Here is a 21,965-nt window from a genome sequence, read left to right as displayed (position 1 = left end):
ACCTATTGGACAACGCCTGGGATAACGCCCCAAGATGAAACCACAGCTCCGATTGAGTGGCTTGGAAACTGACGCCCTTTTCAATTGGCGGATTGATAGCGAAGCGAGCTAGGAGAAAACGGAACCGGGAGAACGGATTGGTTGGCGCGCGTCAGCATGCAGCTCTTCATTGGCCCTTGGCGTAGCTTTTAATTTTCAAAGGCGGGTCCAACTCGTCGAGGTCCTCCTCTCGCTCTGCTTCCCCTTTCGTTCGCCCGCCTTTCCTCGCCGACTTTTATTCTGATTGGCTCGCGTTGGAAAACCTGAAAAAGATTATTGGCTGAAAGCCGGATCAATCTGACGGGTTTTTTTGCCATTGAAGTGTGAGGCGGATGGAACGTTGCCTCTCACTTGCTGTGCTGTGATTGGCTCCGTCGGAGTTTGAATTCGTTGGCGTGGCGATGCTGCTGGCGCGTTCAGACGTGGCTACTCGCATCTAGGAAGCCCGGGTGGGTTTGATCGGGATCATCCTGGAGAAAGCCTCGTTTAAGAAATAAAACCGTATCGTCTATAAAATCTCGGTTCACGGGGACAGATTCGCACGACACGTGAGCAACGGATTCTGTGCGTCGTGGGAATAGAATAGAATAGAATTCTTTATTGGCCAAGGGTGATTGGGCATACAAGGAATTTGTCTCTGGTGCAGATGCTCTCAGTGTACATAAAAGAAAATATAGAATTGTCAAGAATCATGTGATACAATCAATATTAATAAAATCATGAAGAAACAATCAATATTAATAAAAATCTTAGTATACAAGCAACAAGTTACAGTCATACAGTCCTAAGTGGGAGGAATAGGGTGATAGAAATGATGAGAAAAACTAGTAGAAATAGAAGTGCAAACTTAGTAAAAGTTTGAGTGTTGAGCGGATTATTTGTTTAGCAGAGTGATGGCGTTTGGGAAAAACTTCTTGTGTCTAGTTGTCTTGGTGTGCAGTGCTCTGTAGCAACGTTTTGAGGGTAGGAGTTGAAACAGTTTATGTCCAGGATGTGAGGAGTCAGAAAATATTTTCACACTTTTTGACTCGTGCAATATACAGGTCCTCAATGATTGGCGGCAATTGTTTTTTCTGCAGTTCTGATTCTCCTCCGAAGTCTGTGTCGGTCTTGTTGAGTTGCAGAACCAAACCAGACAGTTATAGAGGTGCAGATGACAGGCTCAATGATTCCTCTGTAGAACTGGATCAGCAGCTCCTTGGGCAGTTTGAGCTTCCTAAGTTGGTGCAGGAAGAACATTCTTTGTTGTGCTTTTTTGATAACGTTTTCGATGTTAGGTAACCATTTTAGGTCTTGAAATACAATAGAACCTTGAAATTTGAAGATCTCTACTGTTGATACTGTGTTGTCTAGTATTGTGACAGGTGGAAGGATGGAAGAGTTTCTCCTAAAGTCTACCACCATTTGTACAGTTTTGAGTGTGTTCAGTCATTTGTCCATGGGATGGGTCAACTGTGAACTTGGGCAGTAGGTAGTCCTCGACTTACAACCGTTCATTTAGGGACCACTCAACTTTTACAACCGGCGCTGAAAACAAAATGACTTAGGACCGGGGGTTTTTCAGTCACAAGTTTTGCAGCATCCCCACCATCCTTCAATCAAAATGTTACGGTGGCCCCGGCACCATTTGATCCCTTTTTTGCGACCTTCTGATCAAGCAAAGTCCATGGGGGTAACTGGATTTGCTTAACAACTGGGTTAGTAGCAATAGCACTTAGACTTTTATTATGGAAGTGCTTTGCAGCCTTCTCTAAGCGGTTTTACAGAAACTGCCTCTTGCCCCCAACAATCTGGGTCCTCATTTTACCCACCTCGGAAGGATGGAAGTCTGAGTTGACCTTGAGCCAGTTAGGATTAAAAGTTAAAATTAGGCGAGAATGGTAGAAGTATTGTTATGATTTAGATTTTGAGGTTTTTTATCTTGCTTATATATGAAGGTTTTTTTATATAAGGTTAAACTAAATTTCTTCTTTTCATTCAAATTAATACAGTATGTTGATTTAAGGTATTAATGTATTCTTTTTTCTGTCTGGAGGACAGAAGGGAAAGGGGGGACATGATCGAAACATTGAATTAAGTTAAAGGGTTAAATAAGGTCCAGGAGGGAAGTGTTTTTAATAGGAAAGTGAACACAAGAACAAGGGGACACAATCTGAAGTTAGTTGGGGGAAAGATCAAAAGCAACATGAGAAAATATTATTTCACTGAAAGAATAGTAGATCCTTGGAACAAACTTCCAGCAGAGGTGGTTCTACAATAACTGAATTGCCTGGGGTAAACATATATCCATTGTAAGATAAAATACAGGAAATAGTATAAAGGCAGACTAGATGGACCATGAAGTCTTTTTCTGCCGTCAATCTTCTACGTTTCTAAACATGGCAATAAAATTATCTAATTTCATTGCAGAAGATATCCTGATATGTATCACCCTTCTCAAACAATTCTCACTAATGACAGGAATAAGGAAATAGTTTAGCCTGGATTTGCCAAAAATGGCCAGAGTTAAACGAGGGTGCCAAAAACGGAGATCCAGAATAAAATCTTTGTCGAAGGAAAGAAAACATATTACGTTTACAGCTTCATCCAGCCTTCCTTCAAAAGGTTCCCCTCCAATGTAAGTGTTTCTAATTTTCCTCTAGCATTTCTGAGTAACATTTTGCAATTTCCAATATTAATTTTTTGTTAAACCTTCATACAGGTAGCCTTCGACCACGACCACAGTTAAGCCCAAAATTTATTATTATTTATTATTATTATTTATTATCATTTATTAGATTTGTATGCCGCCCCTCTCCGAAGACTCGGAGAGGGGCGGCATACAAATTTATGTTGTAAAGCGAGGCATTTGTTAAGTGATCTTTGTCCCGTTTTACAACTTCTCTTGCCTCACTTATTAAGTGAATCACTGCAGTAGATATTATTATTATTATTATTATTATTATTATTATTATTATTATTATTTAATAATTTATTAGATTTGTATGCCACCCCTCTCCGTAGACTCGGGGCGGATAAGTTAGTAACAGTGACAAGAAAGGTGGTAACATGGGAAGCTCATTTATTGTTGTTGTTGTTGTTATTATTATTATTATTATTATTATTATTATTTAGATTGGTATGCCACCCTCTCCACAGACTTGGAGTGGCTCACAACAAAATTAATTCTTGCTTCAATTGCGGTCATACGTAAGATACGGCAAGATTTCAAAGAGGCAAGTAAGAAAAAAAGGGTTTTGTCCTCCCTGGACCTCAGGAGCACTCTGCAATCCTCCCAAACCTTCTGCACGTCCTGTTTCTCCCAAAACCGGTTCCATTATTCACCCATTTTTGTGAAGTTCAAATCAAAGAACTCCTCAAAGTACCAATTTATTTCCAGAGGCATCCTGGCACCTCCACTGGGGAACCCGAATCTGAGTTTCCCACTCAGTTGAAAGTTCACATCCCTTGTCCCCCACGCACAAACTTGTTATGTTGCCCACTCAGATTGTCCCAGTGCGGCAAGTCCTTCCTCCTGTTTCCGCCCAGGTGTATGGGCATAGGATGTCCTTGAACCACTCGAAAGAATGCTTTGTGGCTGCATCTGTTCTTTAATGAAAACCACCCCAAGGACTTTGCAAAAATGCCCAGGAGTCTTTCTTGATAAGAAATCTGGAGCAGAAAAACAGGGATTCACAAGACAATTCACGGCAGATACAGGAGAGTAAACTGTTGTTTCCTGCAGCCTTCCAGCTGCCTCTGCTTAATTAGACTAGGGGAGTGGCCAATTAGTCCTAAGTCTTACTCCCGAGGAGACCTCCTGTAGAGTAACCACTCCTGTCTCTTGGCAGCTCTGCGTGCTCTTGCATCAAGAAGAAGAGAAACCTCTTCCTCATCACTGCTATGAGTTGCTGGAGGTTCCAAAGGCCCAGGCTGAGCCTCTGCCTCTGGCACCAAGTCCTCGTTGGCCTCCTCACTGTCCGACTTGGGTGTCAGCTGCACAGACCGCTGGCACATCACCAAGTCTGTTTCCTCTCGAACGGGATCCGCTATCGGCTGCCCGGGCCGTTGGCGGGCCCCCGAGTCTTCAGAGACAGGTGGCATACAAATCTAATACAGTAGTACCTCTAGATACGAGTTTAATTCGTTCCAGAAGGGAGCTTGTATGTCGAACAACTCGTATCTGGAACAAATGGCTTTAGACTTTGTTTTTCCCCTCCGAGATAACCAGAAGCAAGGATTCTTGCACCACCTAGTGGACGCTTGGCTCGTATCCTGAATTTGAGCTCGGGTCTGGAACAGAAATTTCTCTCCCCTCGTGGCTCGTATCTTGAAATACTCACATGTAGAGCAGCTCGTATCTAGAGATACTACTGTAAATAAATAACAGCTGGCTTGGAAAGTCACAAATGGCAATCCTGGTTTTTTTCAAAGAAAATGTCAATTTATGCTTGGCTGTTATGTTTTTCAGCAGGTTTCCGGTTATCCTCCCTAGCCAAAGAAGGCCGTTCTTTTTCTGGCTTTTAGCTTTTGGAGACATATTAGAAACCCTCAAACGCATCCTGGCTACAGCGGTTGGTTGGTTTTGGTGGTGCCAGAGACACGTTGCAAAAGTAAGTTTGTTTTCTACCTTGAAAAACGGACATATGACCATTTTTCACTCTTACAACCATTGCACTCTTATAACCATCTGTTGTGGCTGGCTCTGGCCCAGCTCCTGCCCCAAGGAATGTGGAGGTGGGTGCAGGGGAAACATCAACATGTCATAGGCCTGTTTTATTGCCGACAGAGTCAGGAAGTGCAGTTTCCTCGGACGAAGAAGAAGGTGGGATTGACTCAGCAGAGGGGGGCTTGGCACACAGGCCAGGAAGCCAATCTCCATTATCTTCAGTTGATTCAGATGAGGAAGTGTTAGACCCACGAAGGCGCAGAATTATGCATCGAAGAGACCAATTGAGGACATATTACAGGAGATAAGAGAGGCCACCTGTGTTTGGGTGGGACTCCAGTAATTAGAGCTGCTGATATAAATAGCAGAGTGCTGGCTTGGCCGTTGTGGAAGATTATCTGATCGTTGTTTCTTCAGGACCGTGCCTTGCTGTTTCCGGACTTTGTTTGTTGATTTTTCACGACTTTGAAACCAAAGCAGAGCAAAGTGTGTGTGTCTCACTTCGTGGAAGAAGGAGGGCTGTGATGTTTCTTCACAACTGCTAGCTAAGTACTTAAGGGGCAGATTAGGTCCCACAGAGTTGGCCTTCTCCGGGTCCCGTCGGTTAAACAATATCATCTGGCAGGACCCAGGGGAAGAGCCTACTCTGTGGCGGACCCGGCCCACTGGAACCAACTCCCCCCAGAGATTAGGACTGCCCCCACCCTCCTCGCCTTTCGTAAGTTATTAAAAACTCATCTTTGCCGCCAGGCATGGGGAAATTGACCCCCCCCCCCCAAATTGTCAAGGTTGGCATATGGTTTGATTGGATTGTGTGATTATTTTATTATAAGGGTTTTAAATTGTATTTTTTGAAATTGGATTTGTACACTGTTTATGTTGTTGTGAGCTGCCCCAAGTCTTCAGAGAGGGGCGGCATACAAATCTAATAAATTATTATTATTATTATTATTATTATTATTAATTATTAATTATTCTTTGGCAGGATTTAAAATGCAACCTGAAGTTAGTTAGTTAGTTAGTTGTTATCCTGCCTTTATTAATTTATCGGTAACCCAAGGCGGCAAACTGTGGAATATTATAATAATCCCGTAAACTAAAAAATATTCCCTTCTGTCGGTAATACAGTACATAATATTTCTCCTCTTTTTTGTCACAACAACAACTCTGCGAAATGGGCTGGGCTGAGGGAGAGGAATCAGTCCAAAATCACCCAACTGTCTTTCATGACTAAGGCGGGAATAGAACTCACCATCTCCAGGTGATTGGCCCAAAGTCAGCCAGTCAGCTTTCATGCCTAAGGCGGGACTAGAACTCACCGTCTCCTGGTGATTGGTTCAAAATCACCCAGTTGGCTTTCATGCCTAGGGCGGGACTTGAACTCACCCTCTCCTGGTAATTGGCCTAGGCACCTACTTGGCTTTCATGCCTAAGGCGGGACTAGAACTCACCGTCTCCTGGTGATTGGCCCAAAAGACACCCAGATGGCTTTCATGGCTATGGCTAGACTAGAACTCATGGACCAGTGTCTAAGCCAACATTTTTATCCACTACACCAAAAAGAAAAGAATGCTTGAATTTATTTATTTATTTATTTGATTGATTGATTGATTGATTGATTGATTTTTTTTTAATGCCGCCCTTCTCCTTAGACTCAGGGCGGCTTACAACATGTTAGCAATAGCACTTTTTTAAACAAAGCGAGGCTATTTCCCCCCACAATCTGGGTCCTCATTTGACCCACCTCGGAAGGATGGAAGGCTGAGTCAACCTTGAGCCGGTGATGAGATTTGAACTGCTGACTTTCAGATCTACACTCAGCTTCAGTGGCCTGCAGTACAGCACTCTACCTGCTGCGCCACCCTGGCTCAATTTACCCAATTTCCTTTATGTCTCATCTAATCCGATGGAAAAATGATTCCTTTCTCATTCCAGATTCTTCACCTCTTTGTGGGCGCAGGAATCCCTTCGTACGCACGCCTGGAGGAGCTGAAGGAACTGAGGGCTGACGTCAAAAACCTGAAAAGGGAAATGGCTGAGTTGCAGTCAATTCTCCAAGTTAGTTACTCCCTTCCTATGTCCGTAGCTATTCCAACCCTATCAGATTGCACCCCTCATCTTTATGATTCCAGAGACCTGGGAATTACGATAATAATAATAATTTATTAGATTTGTGTGGCGCCCCTCTCTGCAGACTCGGGGCGGCTCGATGTGTCGTTAAGCAAGCTTATAGTTTACTGTAGAGCATTAAATTTATGAAACCAGAACTAAAATTTAAAGTATTGGTTATGACCTATAAAGCCCTTCATGGCATCGGACCAGAATATCTCCAGGACCGCCTTCTGCCGCACGAATCCCAGCGACCGCTTGGCCTTCTCTGGGTCCCGTTGACTAAACAATGTCGTTTGGCGGGACCCAGGAGAAGAGCCTTCTCTGTGGTGGCCCCGGCCCTCTGGAACCAATTCCCCCTGGAGATTAGAATTGCCCCCACCCTCCTCACCTTTCGTAAGCTCCTTAAAACCCACCTCTGCCGTCAGGCATGGGGGGGACTGAGATACTCTTTCCCCCTAGGCCTTTACAATTTATGCATGGTATGTTTGTTTGTAGGTATGATTGGTTTTAAAATAAGGGTTTTTTTAGTAGTTGTAGTATTGGATTTACATGCTGTTTTTATTATTGTTGTTAGCCGCCCCGAGTCTACAGAGAGGGGTGGCATACAAATCCAATAAATAAATAAATAAATAAATAATGGGGTTTTTAGTGTTTTTTAAATTATTAGATTTGTTCTTACATTGTCTTTGTTATTGTTGTGAGCCGCCCCGAGTCTATGGAGAGGGGTGGCATACAAATCTAATTAATAATAATAATAATAGTAGTAGTAGTAGTAGTAGTAGATGATTTTTGGTGGGGAAAATGATAAATTGTGTTGCCATGGGGTACCGCAAATGGTCGTGACTGTGAATCGATTGCCAATAGCTCAAAATGCGATCATATGACTACAGGGGTATGTGGCTGGAAGCCATAACTTCAGAATGGGTTGTAAGTAGCTTTCGCGGGAGTCTGTCATAAGTTGGGAGAGTCACTAAGTGATTGGTCATAATTCGAGGATTGTGCATCATATGCCAGGGGTCCAGTTAACATTGTTAACTACATTGATATATAGTGATCCCTCATTTTTCGCGGGGCATGCGTTCCAAGACCACCCGTGAAAAACGAATTTCCGTGAATAATAATAATAATAATAGTTTATTGGATTTGTATGCCGCCCCTCTCTGCAGACTTGGGGCGGCTAACAACAATAATAAACACAACATGTACAATCCAATAATAAAAAACAACTAAAAATCCCTATTATAAAACCAAACATACACACAAACATACCATGCATAACTTGTAATGGCCTAGGGGGAAAAGCTATCTCAACTCCCCCATGCCTGGCGGTATAAATGAGTTTTAAGTAGTTTACGAAAGACAGGGAGGGTGGGGGCAGTTCTAATCTCCGGGGGGGGGAGTTGGTTCCAGAGGGCCGGGGCCGCCACAGAGAAGGCTCTTCCCCTGGGGCCCGCCAAGGTAGAGGAAAGATATTTTTTATGTATTTAACGTATATGGACTTTTAAAACCCACCCTTTGCATTAAACAGTCATTCTATAATGTTTCTCAGCTGGAACTACATGTGATATCCTACCAGTTTCTTTAAAAGAGTACAGGAGTACTGTAGAAGAATTTTATGAATTTTTAATGCATTTAAAATTTTCAATGGATTATTAAGCCCCCTTTGAAAACCTGTGAAGTAGCAAATCCACAAAAGATGAACCGCAAAGTAGCAAGGGATTATTGTATTGCTTTTTTAAAAAATTGGCATTTGACTTCGACATTTTAATGCTTTTAACCTTTTACTGCTTTCCGCTTTAATGTTTAAATTTTTTTTATTGAAATCTTAATTATAATACAGCTAGTCCTTGACTTATGACCACAGCCCAGTCCAAAATTTCTGTTGCCAAGTGAAACATTTGCTATGTGATGTTTTTGCCCTGTTTTATGGCCTTTCTTGCCACTGTGGCGAAGTGAATCACTGCAGTTGTTAATTTAGTAACATGGTCGTTAAGTGAATCAGGGTTCCCCACTAACTTTGCTTGGTCGCAAAGGGGGAATTGTGTGATCGTGCGAAAGGGCGACCGTCATAAATGGGAGTCGGTTGCCAAGCATCCGAATTCTGAAATTGACATTTTGAATTTCGTAACTCTGAAAAATGGTCACTTTTTTCAGTGTCGTTTTAACTTCAGTCACTAAATGAACTGTTGTAAGTCAAGGGATGCCAATACAATGAAATAATGAAAACATATTTCACGGGTTTTTTTGTACACCACATTTTGTTCCGTCTGTGACGTCGTATGTCATCGCCAAATTATTGTGGTTTTTAAAAATATTTTTAGTGCTCTGTGAGTAGTGCCCACCACCAGACAAGCAGTTTCTTCAACACTCCGTGGCTTGCACTGGCTGCCAATCAGTTTCCGGTCACAATTCAAAATGTTGGTCATGACCTTTAAAGCCCTACATGGCATTGGACCAGATTACCTCCGGAACCGCCTGCTACCGCACGAATCCCAGCGACCAATAAGGTCCCACAGAGTTGGCCTTCTCCGGGTCCCGTCAACTAAACAATGTCGTTTGGCGGGTCCCATGGGAAGAGCCTTCAATGTGGCAGCCCCGGCCCTCTGGAATCAACTCCCCCCCGGAGATTAGAACTGCCCCCACCCTCCCTGTCTTTTGTAAACTATTCAAGACTCACTTATGCCGCCAGGCATGGGGGAGTTAAGATATTCCTTCCCCATAGGCCATTACAAGTTATGCATGGTATGTTTGTGTGTATGTCTGGTTTTTATAATAAGGGTTTTTAGTTGTTTTATTAATTGGATTGTTACATGTTGTTTTTTATCATTGTTGTTAGCCGCCCCGAGTCTGTGGAAAGGGGCGGCATACAAATCCAATTAAAAAATTAATTAATTAATTAATTAATTAATTAATAAACAAATTAATTAATAAATTAATAAATAAATTAATTCACACCCCATCACCAAATCGGGGGTGTTTCTTGTATATACCATTTTAACTCCAGAGCAAAATATCTGTTTACATATTATAGAGTGATTCCAACTAACAAATTATTGTTAATAAATAATTATGTTAATAAATATCAGGGTCATTAAGTATCTTCTTCAATGGTGAGTACCAGTAATAATGGTGAGTAATAATCTAAAGGTCGTTAAGGGAATGGGAAATTGTAATTTAGGGGTTTAAAGTGTTAGGGGATGTCCTGCGATACTGTTCATAGCCAAAAATAGTGTATTTAGTTCCTCATCTCTACTTCGCGGAAACTTGACTTTCGCGGGCGGTCTTGGAATGCATCCCCTGCGAAAGTCAAGGAAACACTTTACTAATAAGTAAATTAAATCTTTTTTTTTTTTAATTTTCTCAAGCAGAATGGAGGCACTATGGCATCTGCAAAGAACCCACCTTGCCAGCTCTCACCAAACCTATTATCAGCTTCTCCGGCACATACACAACTCGGCGTCACACAACCTGCCCCTTTGTCTTCACAAAATCTACAGATCCCCATCCCGCCGCCACCACCGCCACCCCCACTTCCACCTCCGCCCCCACCCCCAGCACCCCTTGTATTCAAAAGACGGAGTGATATAGAGGTAAGACAGAAGTTGAATCCTACCAGAGATCGATTTTGGAATTTCTTTTCTACAAGGGGTAGAAAGTCAAGTTACAAGGCCCGTAGCTCTCGCGGGAAATGATCGCGGGAGAAGTTGGTATTACTATCATGTAGCGGGAAGCCAGCGGAAGCGAACGAGCAGGGCCAGTAGTTAGTAGATAATCGACTGGCATTGTGACGGGCCTTTTAATCTTACTATCCGGATAACCCTTGTAGTAGGAATTTGTAATGGCTACAATCATGCATCCCTTATGCCAGTGTTTCCCAACCTTGGCAACTTGAAGATATCTGGACTTCAGCTCCCAGTTGCCAAGTTTGAAGACCTTTCTGTCTTTGAGCAATGCAGCCAATCAAGCTGCCCCCTAACAGTGCAGTGCAGTCAGGCGGTAGGGAAAGCAAGTAGGAGGCTTGGCTGCATAGCTAGAGGTATAACAAGCAGGAAGAGGGAGATTGTGATCCCGCTGTATAGAGTGGTGGTGAGACCCCATTTGGAATACTGTGTTCAGCTCTGGAGACCTCACCTACAAAAAGATATTGGTCAAATTGAACGGGTCCAAAGACGGGCTACAAAATTGGTGGAAGATCTTAAGCATAAAACTTGTCAGGAAAGACTTCATGAACTCAATCTGTATAGTCTGAAGGACAGAAGGGAAAGGGAGGACATGATCGAAGCATTTAAATATGTTCAAGGGTTAAAAAAGGTTCAGAAGGGAAGTGTTTTTAACAGGAAAGTGAACACGAGAACAAGGGGGCACCAATCTGAGGTTAGTTGGGGGAAAGATCAGAAGTAATGTGAGAAAATATTATTTTACTGAAAGTAGTAGATGCTTGGAACAAACTTCCAGCAGACGTGGTTGGTAAATCCACAGTAACTGAATTGAAACATGCCTGGGATAAACATCGATCCATCCTAAGATAAAAGATAGGAAATAGTATAAGGGCAGAGTAGATGGACCAGGAGGTATTTTTCTGCCATCAATCTTCTATGTTTCTATGTAACAAAATGTTTTATTTCCATGGGTGAGTGATTCGTGGATTCTGAGCCTTCCTTCTCCATTTATTCCCCTCAAATTTCAGGCTGCCCCGGTTAAAAATGACCTCCCGCTACAAATAACACCCCAGGATCTCCTCAACGTGAAACTGAAGAAGACCAAGAATGGAGCAGCAATGGAGAAGGTAATGGCAATGGCACTTCGATATCATTTACACTTATATACCGCTTGATAATGCAGCCCTCTCTAAGCGGTTTACAGAATCAGCCTCTTGCCCCCAACAATCTGGCTCCTCATTTGACCCACCTCGGAAGGATGGAAGGCTGAGTCGACCTTGAGCCGGTGGTGAGATTTGAACTGCTGAACCACAGCTAGCAATTAGCTGAAGTGGCCTGTAGTGCTGCACTCTAACCACCAGTGTTCCCTCTAATTTCTTTGGGGGGTGGGCGGAAAAGTATAGTGTCTGAGCGGCAGTCCCTTCGGGACTGGGTGGCACAGAAATATTAAATAAACAAACAAACAAACAAAAAACCCACCCTGTTTTGCCTCAGAGAATTTTAAAATAAAATACTGTACTGTGTGTCTATAACAGTGAGCTCATAATAGGGCAACTCTATCAATATCAAAATGCCACTTAAATACCGTGTTTCCCCGATAGTAAGACCCCCCCGATTGTAAGACATAGGGGAGGGTTTCAGGGGGGTCGGCTAATATAAGTCATACCCCGAAAGTAAGACATATGTCTTACTTTCGGGGAAACACGGTACTACGTAAAAGTGAGGGAGCTGTGCGCGGTGGCGCGCTGCGCCCAGAGCTTGGGCCACCCGGCGGGCGAGGCGGCGGCCCTGGCCGAAGCGCCGGAGCGGCCACCGCCCGAGCTCCCTCCGGAGCCTGCCGCCGCCACCGCGCTTCCTCCGCCGGCCGAGGAGTCCTCCTTATCCGCGCCGGGTTTGGAGTAAGGTTTGAAGCTGGACTTGTCCTCGGCGCCGATGTCGCTGAGTTTCAAGGGTCCGCCTTTGGACGTCTCTTTGTCGGCGTTGGGCTTGCGCAGGAAGCGCAGTCGGAGCTCCCGCTCGTGCCGCAGCCAGAGCCGCGCCGCCTCGCCCGCCGAGGACAAGTCCAGCTTCAAGCCTTACTCCAAACCCGGCGCGGATAAGGAGGACTCCTCGGCCGGCGGAGGAAGCGCGGCGGCGGCGGCAGGCTCCGGAGGGAGCTCGAGGCAAAGGGCGCGCGGGGAGCTGCCGGAAAGGAGGCGGGCGAAGGATGGCGCAGCTCCGGCGCCACGCCCGCCCACCCGGCATCTCCGAAGCTTACCGGCCGGGACGGGCAACACGGCGGGAGCAGCGGGAGCAGCAGGAACAGCAACAAGCAGCGAAGCAGCCCGGCGAAGGCTTTTCCTGCCGAAAGGCGCCCGCCAGAGACCGGTAAGCTTCGGAGACGCCGGGTGGGCGGGCGAGGCGAGCGGCCTGAGCTGCGCCCTCCTTCGCCCGCCTCCTTTCCGGCAGCTCCGGACGGGGCGGGCAGGCGGGGATGGGGATGTGTCTCCGTGTGTTTTGGGGGGGGGGGGAGGGTGCTACTACTTTTTACCGGACACGGGTGTTGCGGGTTCGGGTAGGTGGGTTGGCCGGGTGTGTCTTATTTTTTCCAATATAAGACATACCCCGAAAGTAAGACATAGGGGGGCTTTTGGGGGTAAAAAGAAAGTAAGACACTGCCTTACTATCGGGGAAACACGGTAGTTGAGCTAGTTTCAAACTAGATTTTGATTTTCTTTCTCTCTTCCTTACTCCCATTCTTTTTCTTTCTCTTTTTCTTCCTCTCTTTTTTCTATCTGTTTCTCTCTCTTCCTCTCTTCCCCTCTCTCTCCTTCCCTCTCACTCTTTCCCTCTCGGCTTCTGGGCAGGTTTGGAAAACTCTGAGTTGATGGTGATTTTTAAGTGAGCGATTGCTCACTGCTCAGCTTAGAGGGAACTATGCTAAACACTGCACCACCCTGGCTCATCCAGAATTGAAACATTTTTTGGACAGTTGGGGGAAAGATCAGAAGCAACGTGAGAAAATATTATTTGACTGAAAGAGTAGTAGATGCTTGGAACAAACTCCCAGCGGACGTGGTTGGTAAATCCACAGGAACTGAATTGAAACATGCCTGGGATAAGCATATATCCATCCTAAGATAAAATACAGGAAATAGTAAAAGGGCAGACTAGATGGACCAGGAGGTCTTTTTCTGCCGTCAGTCTTCTATGTTTCTATGTCATTCTATTCCTCTGAGAACAAGGATACTATTTTATTTCCCCTCCCTGTTTCAGGAAACCTCGCCACCCAAAGGACGCAAGGCATTGATTACCCTCCAGGATCTTCAGAGCATCTGTCTCCAGGCCAAAAACCCCCAGCCGCTTCCTCGCGTTACAAATCTTCTCAAGTAAGGCATTTGCCCTTGTGTGAAGTTTTGGGAGTCGACTTGGATGTTTTAATTTAAACCACTGGAACGATATTCTAATCTCATGATCTCTCCTTTTTGGTTCTTCCTTTAACATCCTCAACAGAGACGGTTTAGATTTCCGGAAACACTTGAAAAAGGTTGCTATTAAAAGGTAAATTAATGTGTTTGTATTCTCCTCCTTTACTAATAAAGTTTGGGGATGGGTGGGTGTGAGATACGCCCAACAGTATAAGTAGACTGGAGTCCAAAATAATAATAATAATAATAATTTATAACAATAATTTATTAGATTTGTATGCCACCCCTCTCTGAAGACTCGGGGAATAATAAAATAAAGAAATTTATTTGTTTGTTTGTTTGTTTGTTTATTTATTTATTAGATTTGTATGCCGCCCCTTTCCGTAGACTCGGGGCGGCTCGCAACATAATAAAACAATTCATAAGAAATCTAATAATTTACAATTTAAAAATTTAAAGTAGTTAAGAAAACCCCATTTTTAAGCAGACATACCTACAAACATACCATACATAAATTATATAGGCCCGGGGGAGATATCTCAATTCCCCCATGCCTGGCGACAAAGGTGGGTTTTGAGGAATTTACGAAAGGCAAGGAGGGTAGGGGCAATTCTAATCTCTGGGGGGAGCCCGTTCCAGAGGGTCGGGGCCACCACAGAGAAGGCTCTTCTCCTGGGTCCCGCCAAACGACATTGTTTAGTCGACGGGACCCGGAGAAGGCCAACTCTGTGGGACCTAACAGGTCGCTGGGATTCGTGCGGCAGAAGGCGGTCCCGGAGATATTCTGATCCGATGCCATGAAGGGCTTTATAGGTCATAACCAACACTTTGAATTGTGACCGGAAACTGATCGGCAACCAATGCAGATTGCGGAGTGTTGGAGTGATATGGGTATACTTAGAGAAGTCCATAATTGCTCTCGCAGCTGCATTCTGCACGATCTGAAGTTTCCGAAAACTTTTCAAAGGTAGCCCCATGTAGAGAGCATTACAGTAGTCAAGCCTCGAGGTGATGAGGGCATGAGTGGCTGTGAGCAATGACTCCCTGTCCAAATAGTGCCGCAACTGGTACACCAGGCGAACCTGGGCAAACGCCCCCTCACCACAGCTGAAAGATGTTTCTCTAATGTGAGCTGTGGATCGAGGAGGACGCCCAAGTTGCGGACCCCATATTTATACAATCCATTTCTTTAACATCACTCCTCTTGCTCGCAGAAGAAGGTGAAGATCGAGCTGGGGGCGCCCCATTCATTCCCCGTGATCGGTGTGCTTTTGTCTTCTTTTACCGTAGCCACCATAACCGCTGAGGTTATCTGGGGCTGGCGGTGGCAGCTTTGAGGGCTAATCCCAAATCCAGGAGCTCCCCACAGATTTCAGACCCTTACACTTTTATCCAGCTCGATCTGGACAAAAGCTCGATCTGAGTCAGAGCCCCTCCCGCCCACCGCCCACTTGAAGCTGACGGACGGGATCCTGAATAGCCGGCCGGCAGAAACTGCCTCCCGAGCCCTCTTGCCCGGCGGGAGGTGAAGCACTGGGGGAGACGGCACGGGTGAGATCCAGGGCGGGCTTCTTGCTACTCAGGCTGGGGGCCAACTCTAGGTGCCGCTTCTTCTCCTCTTCCAGCGCGGCTTCTTCCCGCAGGCCGTGTTGGACTCAGCGACGGTGGGCTCCTTAGACAGGCGAGGCTGGAAGCGGCCCCGGGAGGCGGTGGAGACAGGGCGGTGATGTGGCTCATCTCGGCCCGGTATTGGTGGCCCGTTGGGTGGAGATCGGTGGCCGGGCGGCCCCACTGGGCGCACACCAGGTTCCTCAGGTGGTTGAGCTTGTTGCACGCCACCCGCTCGCGCTTCTAGTGGTGCCACCTGGCGAACTGGTCCTCCATGGGGTTGGCCACTTCCAAGAGTCAGTCATGGGAGGGGTCGCCGCCAGCTCGGTGGTAACCCCAGCACCGCCTCCACTCCTGGGCCTCTTCGTCCCAGACCAGCATGCCGCGCTTCTTGCACGTCAGCCGGATGCCCTTGAGACACGCAAACTGCTCCCACTTGGTCAGCGGCCGAGGTTTTGGCAGCAGTTTCTCCCTGGGCAGGCCCATTGAAGACTCGGGCAGGTGGGCCACCACGGGCCCCGCGCCAGCTTCCAGCTGCTCGGACGGCAGTGCCCACAGCTGGCCCACCAGCAGCTGCGTGTTGTCCCGGGCCAAGGCCCGCAGCAGGTCTTCGCACCCCGGGGCTTTGACGTCATGAAGACTCCTTCCTGGCCCGTGGCTTTATTTCCCCTGTTTCAGCCCCAGCCAGGAAGGAATCTCTGTGATGTCAAAGCCCCGCCCCCGGAATCCCCTCGTGGGTGGCAAGCAAATGGGATTCCCCACCTCCTTTTGCTTGCAGCGCCATTCCCGAGGCGGGGAAATTTTGGGCTCAGAGGCCGTGCGGCTCTCCCCCCGTTGCGCCCATTGCCCAGGGCAGCCCCTGGCCGCCTGTCTCCTTTTATTTCTTACGGAAAAGGTGCGTCTGCGGCGTCTGAGCCTTTTCCGTAAGAAATGAAAGGAGACAGGTGGCCACGGGCTGCTTTGGCAGAAGACGGGAGGGCGGGGCCAGAAGTGTTGGGGTTCGAACTCCGCCACCAAGTTCGTCCCAACCCACCGAACCCGGACTTCGTTGGGTTCGCCCAACACTAGTCATAAGTCAATTTTTTCAGCGCCATTATAACTTTGAACGGGCGCTAAATTAGCTGCCATAGGTCGAGGACCACCTGTAATAATGAGCATTCTTTTTCTTTCTGTTTTTTTTAACCAGGAGTCCAGGTGGAACTCCAATGAATAACAAAGAAAACATTGAGACTGGCACGGGATTGACCCCACTGATGACCCAGGCTCTCCGGCGCAAATTCCAGGTGTGTCTTGCTCTCCCTGTTTATATTGATTACCTGGGGAAATTGGAACGGTGGAGATTAGAAAAACATCATTATCGGAAGCCCTCATTTGAAGCCAGACGTTAAGGCACCAAGTTAAGGCACCAAGTTGAAAGTGGGAGATGGGGAGTTCTAGTCCCACTTTGGCCATGAGAGCCAGCTGGTTAACTTTGGGGCAATCACCAGGAGCCTGGGAGTTCTAGTCCCATCTTAGCAATGTAATTTTTGGCCCACTCGCTCTCATTCGGCCCAACCCACCTCACAGGTTTTTTTTCTCCACCATATTCATACATATATCAATGTACAGTGGTACCTCGTGATACGAACCCCTCGTCATACGAACTTTTCGAGATACGAACCCAGGGTTCGGAATTTTTTTGCCTCTTCTTACGAACTTTTTTCGGCTTACGAACCCACCACAGATCGCAAAATGGCGCTCCGTTGGGCGCCGCCGCCCGGCTGTCACCTTTTAAAACAGCCGGGGGGCTTCTCGGCGTTCTCCCAAACCCGAATTTTTTGGCCTCCAGGAAGGACGTCTTCGTGACGTTAAAGCTCCGCCCATGGAATTCCCCATTGGGATTCCCCACCTCATTTCCAGCCTCCAGATCGGCTAAAAACGCCGCCGCCGATCGCAAAAACAGCGCTCCATTGGGTGCCGCCACCCAGCTGTAACCTTCTGAAACAGCCGGGCGCTTTTCGGCGGCCTCCGTAACCCGAACCCGAACTTCTGGGTTCGAGAAGTCCCCCGGCTGTTTCAGAAGGTGACAGCCGGGCGGCAGTGCTTCTCGGGTGCCTCCCGAACCCAAAAAGTTCGGGTTCAGGTTCGGGAGAACGCCGAGAAGCCCCCCGGCTGTTTTAAAAGGTGACAGCCGGGCGGCGGCACCCAGCGGAGCGACATTTTGTGATTTTCCCCCCTTTGCACACATGAATCGCTTTTACATTTTTTCCTTTGGGAAACAATGTTTCGTCTTACAAACTTTTTGCCTTATGAACCTACTTCCAGAACCAATTAAGTTTCGTAAGAAGAGGTATTACTGTACCTTGAAATATATCAATAATATACATAATTATACTTTTTTCCCAATTATTCTAAAATCAACATCCTATTATGTACTTATTACTTCTATCCAGTAGTCTGTTCTTCATTTAGTTTAGTTTAGTTTAATCAGATTTGTATGCCGCCCCTCTCCGCAGACTCGGGGTGGCTCACAGCAACAACAACACAATGTAAAACAAATCTAATATTTAAGTTAATTTAAAAAAACACCACAAATTAAAACCAATCATACACACTAGCGTACCATGCATAAATTTTATAAGCCTAGGGGGAGGGAACATGTCAATTCCTCCATGCCTGACGACAGAGGTGGGTTTTAAGGAGTTTGCGAAAGGCAAGGAGGGTGGGGGCAACTCTGATATCTGGGGGGAGTTGGTTCCAAAGGGTTGGGGCCGCCACAGAGAAGGTTGTTCCCCTAGGCCCCGCCAACTGACATTGTTTAGTTGACAGGACCCGGAGAAGGCCAACTCTGTGGGACCTAACTGGTCGCTGGGATTCGTGCGGCAGAAGGCAGTCCCTGAGGTAATCTGGTCCGGTGCCATGAAGGGCTTTATAGGTCATAACCAACACTTTGAATTGTGACCGGAAACTGATCGGCAACCAATGCAGACTGCGGAGTGTTGGTGTGACATGGGCATATTTAGGAAAGACCATGATTGCTCTCGCAGCTGCATTCTGCACGATCTGAAGTTTCAGAACACTCTTCAAAGGTAGCCCCATGTAGAGAGCATTACAGTAGTCGAGCCTTGAGGTGATGAGGGCATGAGTGACTGTGAGTAGTGACTCCCTGTCCAAATAGGGCCGCAACTGGTGCACCAGGCGAACCTGGGCAAACGCCCCCCTCGCCACAGCTGAAAGATGTTTCTCTAATGTGAGCTGTGGATCGAGGAGGACGCCCAAGTTGCGGACCCTCTCTGAGGGGGTTAGTGACTCCCCCCCCAGGGTGATGGACGGACAGATGGAATTGTCCTTGGGAGGTAAAACCCACAGCCACTCCGTCTTGTCTGGGTTGAGCTTGAGTCTGTTGACACCCATCCAGACCCCAACAGCCTCCAGGCACCGGCACATCACTTCCACTGCTTCGCCGACTGGACAAGGGGTGGAGATTTAAAGCTGGGTATCATCTGCATACTGATGATACCTCACCCCAGGCCCTTGGGGTGTAAATTTCTTTACACTCCCCTTCCTCTTCCTCCATCTCTCCTCTCTACCTTCTTCCTCCTTCTCTCTTGCTTCCTACTCCCCTCCTTCTCTTCTCCTTCTACCTTTCTACTTCCTCTTCCTTCTTCTTTATCCTTCCCCGAGTGATTCTTATCCTAATTCCTCTTTTATTTAACAGATTGAGACCTTACCCCCATGTATTACCAGTGTCTCTTCTAGGTTTTTTGTTATTAATCATTTTTATATACACAGTTCCTTATCTGGGGTATATGCTGCTCCTCAAATGCTACCTCCTCAAAAGGTAGTTTTGTCATCTGGATCTAATAATAATAACAACAGAGTTGGAAGGGATCTTGGAGGTCTTCTAGTTCAACCCACTGCTTAGGCAGGAAACCTTAAAATACCTGAGACAGATGGTTGTCCAGTTTCTTCTTAAAAACATCCAGTGTTGGAGAATTCACAACTTCTAGAGGCAGGCTGTTCCACTGATTAATTGTTCTGTCAGGAAGTTTCTCTAAGTTGCTTTTCTCCTTGTTTACTTTCCACCCATTGCTTCGTGTTCTTATCTACCCGCAGATGCTTTGGAGAATAGCTTTAACCCCAAATTTTCTTTGTGGCAACCCCTGAGATACTGGAAGGCTGCTATCGTGTCTCCCCTGGTCCTTCTTTTCATTAAACTGGTCATGCACAGTTCTTGCAACCATCCTTCATATGTTTTAGCCTCCAGTCCCCTAATCCTCTTTGTTGCTCTTCTCTGCACTCTTTCTAGAGTCTCAACATCCTTATTGCATCTCCCACAATTCATTCTCTTATTTTTTTTCCTTTTTATAATTACAGTGCTACCTCGTGATACGAACCCCTCGTGATACAAACCCCTCGTGATACAAACCCCTCGTGATACAAACCCCTCGTGATACAAACCCCTCGTGATACAAACCCCTCGTGATACAAACCCCTCGTGATACAAACCCGGGGTTCGGAAATTTTTTGCCTCTTCTTATGAACTTTTTTTGGCTTACGAACCCACCGCAGATCACAAAATGGCGCTCTGCTGGGTGCTGCCGCCCGGCTGTCACCTTTTAAAACAGCCGGGGGGCTTCTCGACGTTCACACCGAACCCAAACTTTTCGAGTTTGGGTTCGGGAGGCCGCCAACAAGTGCCGCCGCCCAGCTGTCACCTTCTGAAACAGCTGGGGGGCTTCTCGCCGTTCTCCCGAACGCCAAACCCGGAATGTGGCCTCCAGGAAGGACGTCTTCGTGACGTCAAAGCTCCACCCATGGAATTCCCTATTGGGATTCCCCACCTCCTTTCCAGCCTCCAGATCAGCCGAAAACGCCACCGCTAATTGCAAAAACGGTGCTCCGCCGGGTGGCGGCGCCCGGCTGTAACCTTCTGAAACAGCCGGGCGCTTCTCGGCAGCCTCCGTAACCTGAACCCGAACTTCCGGGTTTGGCGTTCAGGAGAACGCCGAGGAGCCCCCCGGCTGTTTTAAAAGGTGACAGCTGGGCTGCGGCGCCCAGCGGAGCGCCATTTTGCGATTTTTTTTCCCCCCTTTGCATGCATTAATCACTTTTACATTGTTTCCTATGGGAAACAATGTTTCGTCTTACGAACCTTTCGCCTTACGAACCTACTTTCGGAACCAATTAAGTTCGTAAGATGAGGTATTACTGTATTCTAATTTAACATTTATATACATATTCATTCAAGACAAATTCCTTGCGTATCCAATCACACTTGGCCAATAAAACTCTATTCTATCCAATCATAGAATTTCACCCCATACTTTATAATATTCTGTAGCTTCCTTCCTGTTGATCTATTCATCTCCATCACAGTCCAAATTTTTCTAAATTGCTTCTTCCCTAGAAGGTTTTTTTGTTTTGTTGTTGTGGGGAAAATAGGAGGAGGAAGGTATGTTGGATGTGTTTGTCGCCTTGAGTTATTTGTAAAAAAAACCCCACAGGATATAAAAAAAGAAAGAAAGGTGCCCCTTGGAAGCTGTTTTACTTATTCGTTTATTTTTACAGCTGGCTCATCCCAGGAGTCCATCTCCGTCCTACTTTCCTACAAGAAACAGTTTTGAAGAACAGAGCTAGAAAAAAACCTCTACGATGGAGCATTGCTGTTCGAGGGCCAGTATGGACAGAGAAACAAATATTTCTTTGGCCAAGCTTTTCGCAAGCTGGAATATGCTTCTTTCCCTCCCTGCTTTAAATATATATATATTACACACTTTGTAGCAACGCGTTGTTGAAAAGATATATCCAGCGTCATCCCACCGGGCATTCAAAAACAATCTTTAATGAAGCTGCTTGGACTTTAAAAAGCTTTGCAATTTTTACCTAACTTTGAGCCACTCTATCACAAAGTTTACACATCCTTTCTCAATATATTTATATTTTTAAAAAAAGACTTTTTGGAGATTGGAAGAGGGTTGACATACGTCAATCAGAAGAAATCGCCCTGTGTTTCCTGGGCTTGGAAGAATTCTATTTATTCTTGGCTTGTGGTGTTTGTAACTAAGCTATGGACACATGGAATTTTGTACACATTTTATACACAAGAGGGAAGCTCTTGAACCCTCTCTCTTAGAAGATGGGGAGAAGAAAACGTGGCATTTGAACGTGAAGGACCAATTGAGGAGAATCCTTCAATTCAGAATTGTCCTCCTGTTACTGTTAACTCTCAGTAAATGTTGAATGCTTGTACTGTACATCCAGTATTGGAGAAAGTTTGCGAAGGGTAAAGAGAAGTTAATCTGATATCGAATTAACCCGTTAATAGGTCAAGTTGCACCTAGCTTGGTTACACAATGAAATGGTCTTTGCAGGACTCATGTTGAAGGTTGTTGCGATAGACCGACGGCGCTTTATGTTGTACAATATATTTCACGCGTCTGTTCAGTTTCGGGTCAAACTGTAAGCAAAGCTGAGAGCAGAAAAGAATAAAATCTAAGATCTTTAGAACAA

General features: G+C 46.1%; 1 protein-coding gene and 1 pseudogene across 7 annotated transcripts; one reads left to right on the top strand and one right to left on the bottom strand.

Annotated features, from left to right (window-relative positions):
* Positions 1-341: 341 nt before the first annotated feature.
* Positions 342-21,965, top strand: PRR11 (proline rich 11). Of its 7 annotated transcripts, none has more exons than XM_070742628.1 (10): positions 342-488; positions 2,449-2,656; positions 4,490-4,631; positions 6,623-6,745; positions 10,165-10,389; positions 11,487-11,585; positions 13,714-13,826; positions 13,951-13,998; positions 16,660-16,756; positions 21,024-21,965. In XM_070742628.1, the coding sequence occupies exons 2-10, from the start codon at positions 2,535-2,537 to the stop codon at positions 21,090-21,092; spliced, it is 1,038 nt and encodes a 345-aa protein (XP_070598729.1). In that variant the 5' UTR covers positions 342-488; positions 2,449-2,534; the 3' UTR covers positions 21,093-21,965. The 7 variants fall into 7 exon arrangements, with proteins under 7 accessions (XP_070598729.1, XP_070598737.1, XP_070598746.1 ...); XM_070742636.1 differs by having other exon boundaries at positions 345-488; positions 10,168-10,389; XM_070742645.1 differs by having other exon boundaries at positions 382-587; positions 10,168-10,389.
* On the bottom strand, positions 15,290-16,257 carry LOC139158139 (ribosome biogenesis regulatory protein homolog; annotated as a pseudogene).

The sequence above is a fragment of the Erythrolamprus reginae genome, chromosome 1 (genome assembly GCF_031021105.1).
Source record: "Erythrolamprus reginae isolate rEryReg1 chromosome 1, rEryReg1.hap1, whole genome shotgun sequence".
NCBI lineage: Eukaryota > Metazoa > Chordata > Lepidosauria > Squamata > Dipsadidae > Erythrolamprus > Erythrolamprus reginae.
This window is presented reverse-complemented; position numbering and strand designations above follow the sequence as displayed.

Excerpts from the sequence above, each read along its gene's own strand:
- PRR11 (XM_070742628.1), top strand. The coding sequence starts at position 2,535 with ATGGCCAGAGTTAAACGAGGGTGCCAAAAACGGAGATCCAGAATAAAA. Across the intron at positions 10,390-11,486 it reads AAAGACGGAGTGATATAGAG|GCTGCCCCGGTTAAAAATGA; the intron begins GTAAGACAGAAG and ends CTCAAATTTCAG. Across the intron at positions 16,757-21,023 it reads CTCTCCGGCGCAAATTCCAG|CTGGCTCATCCCAGGAGTCC; the intron begins GTGTGTCTTGCT and ends TTATTTTTACAG.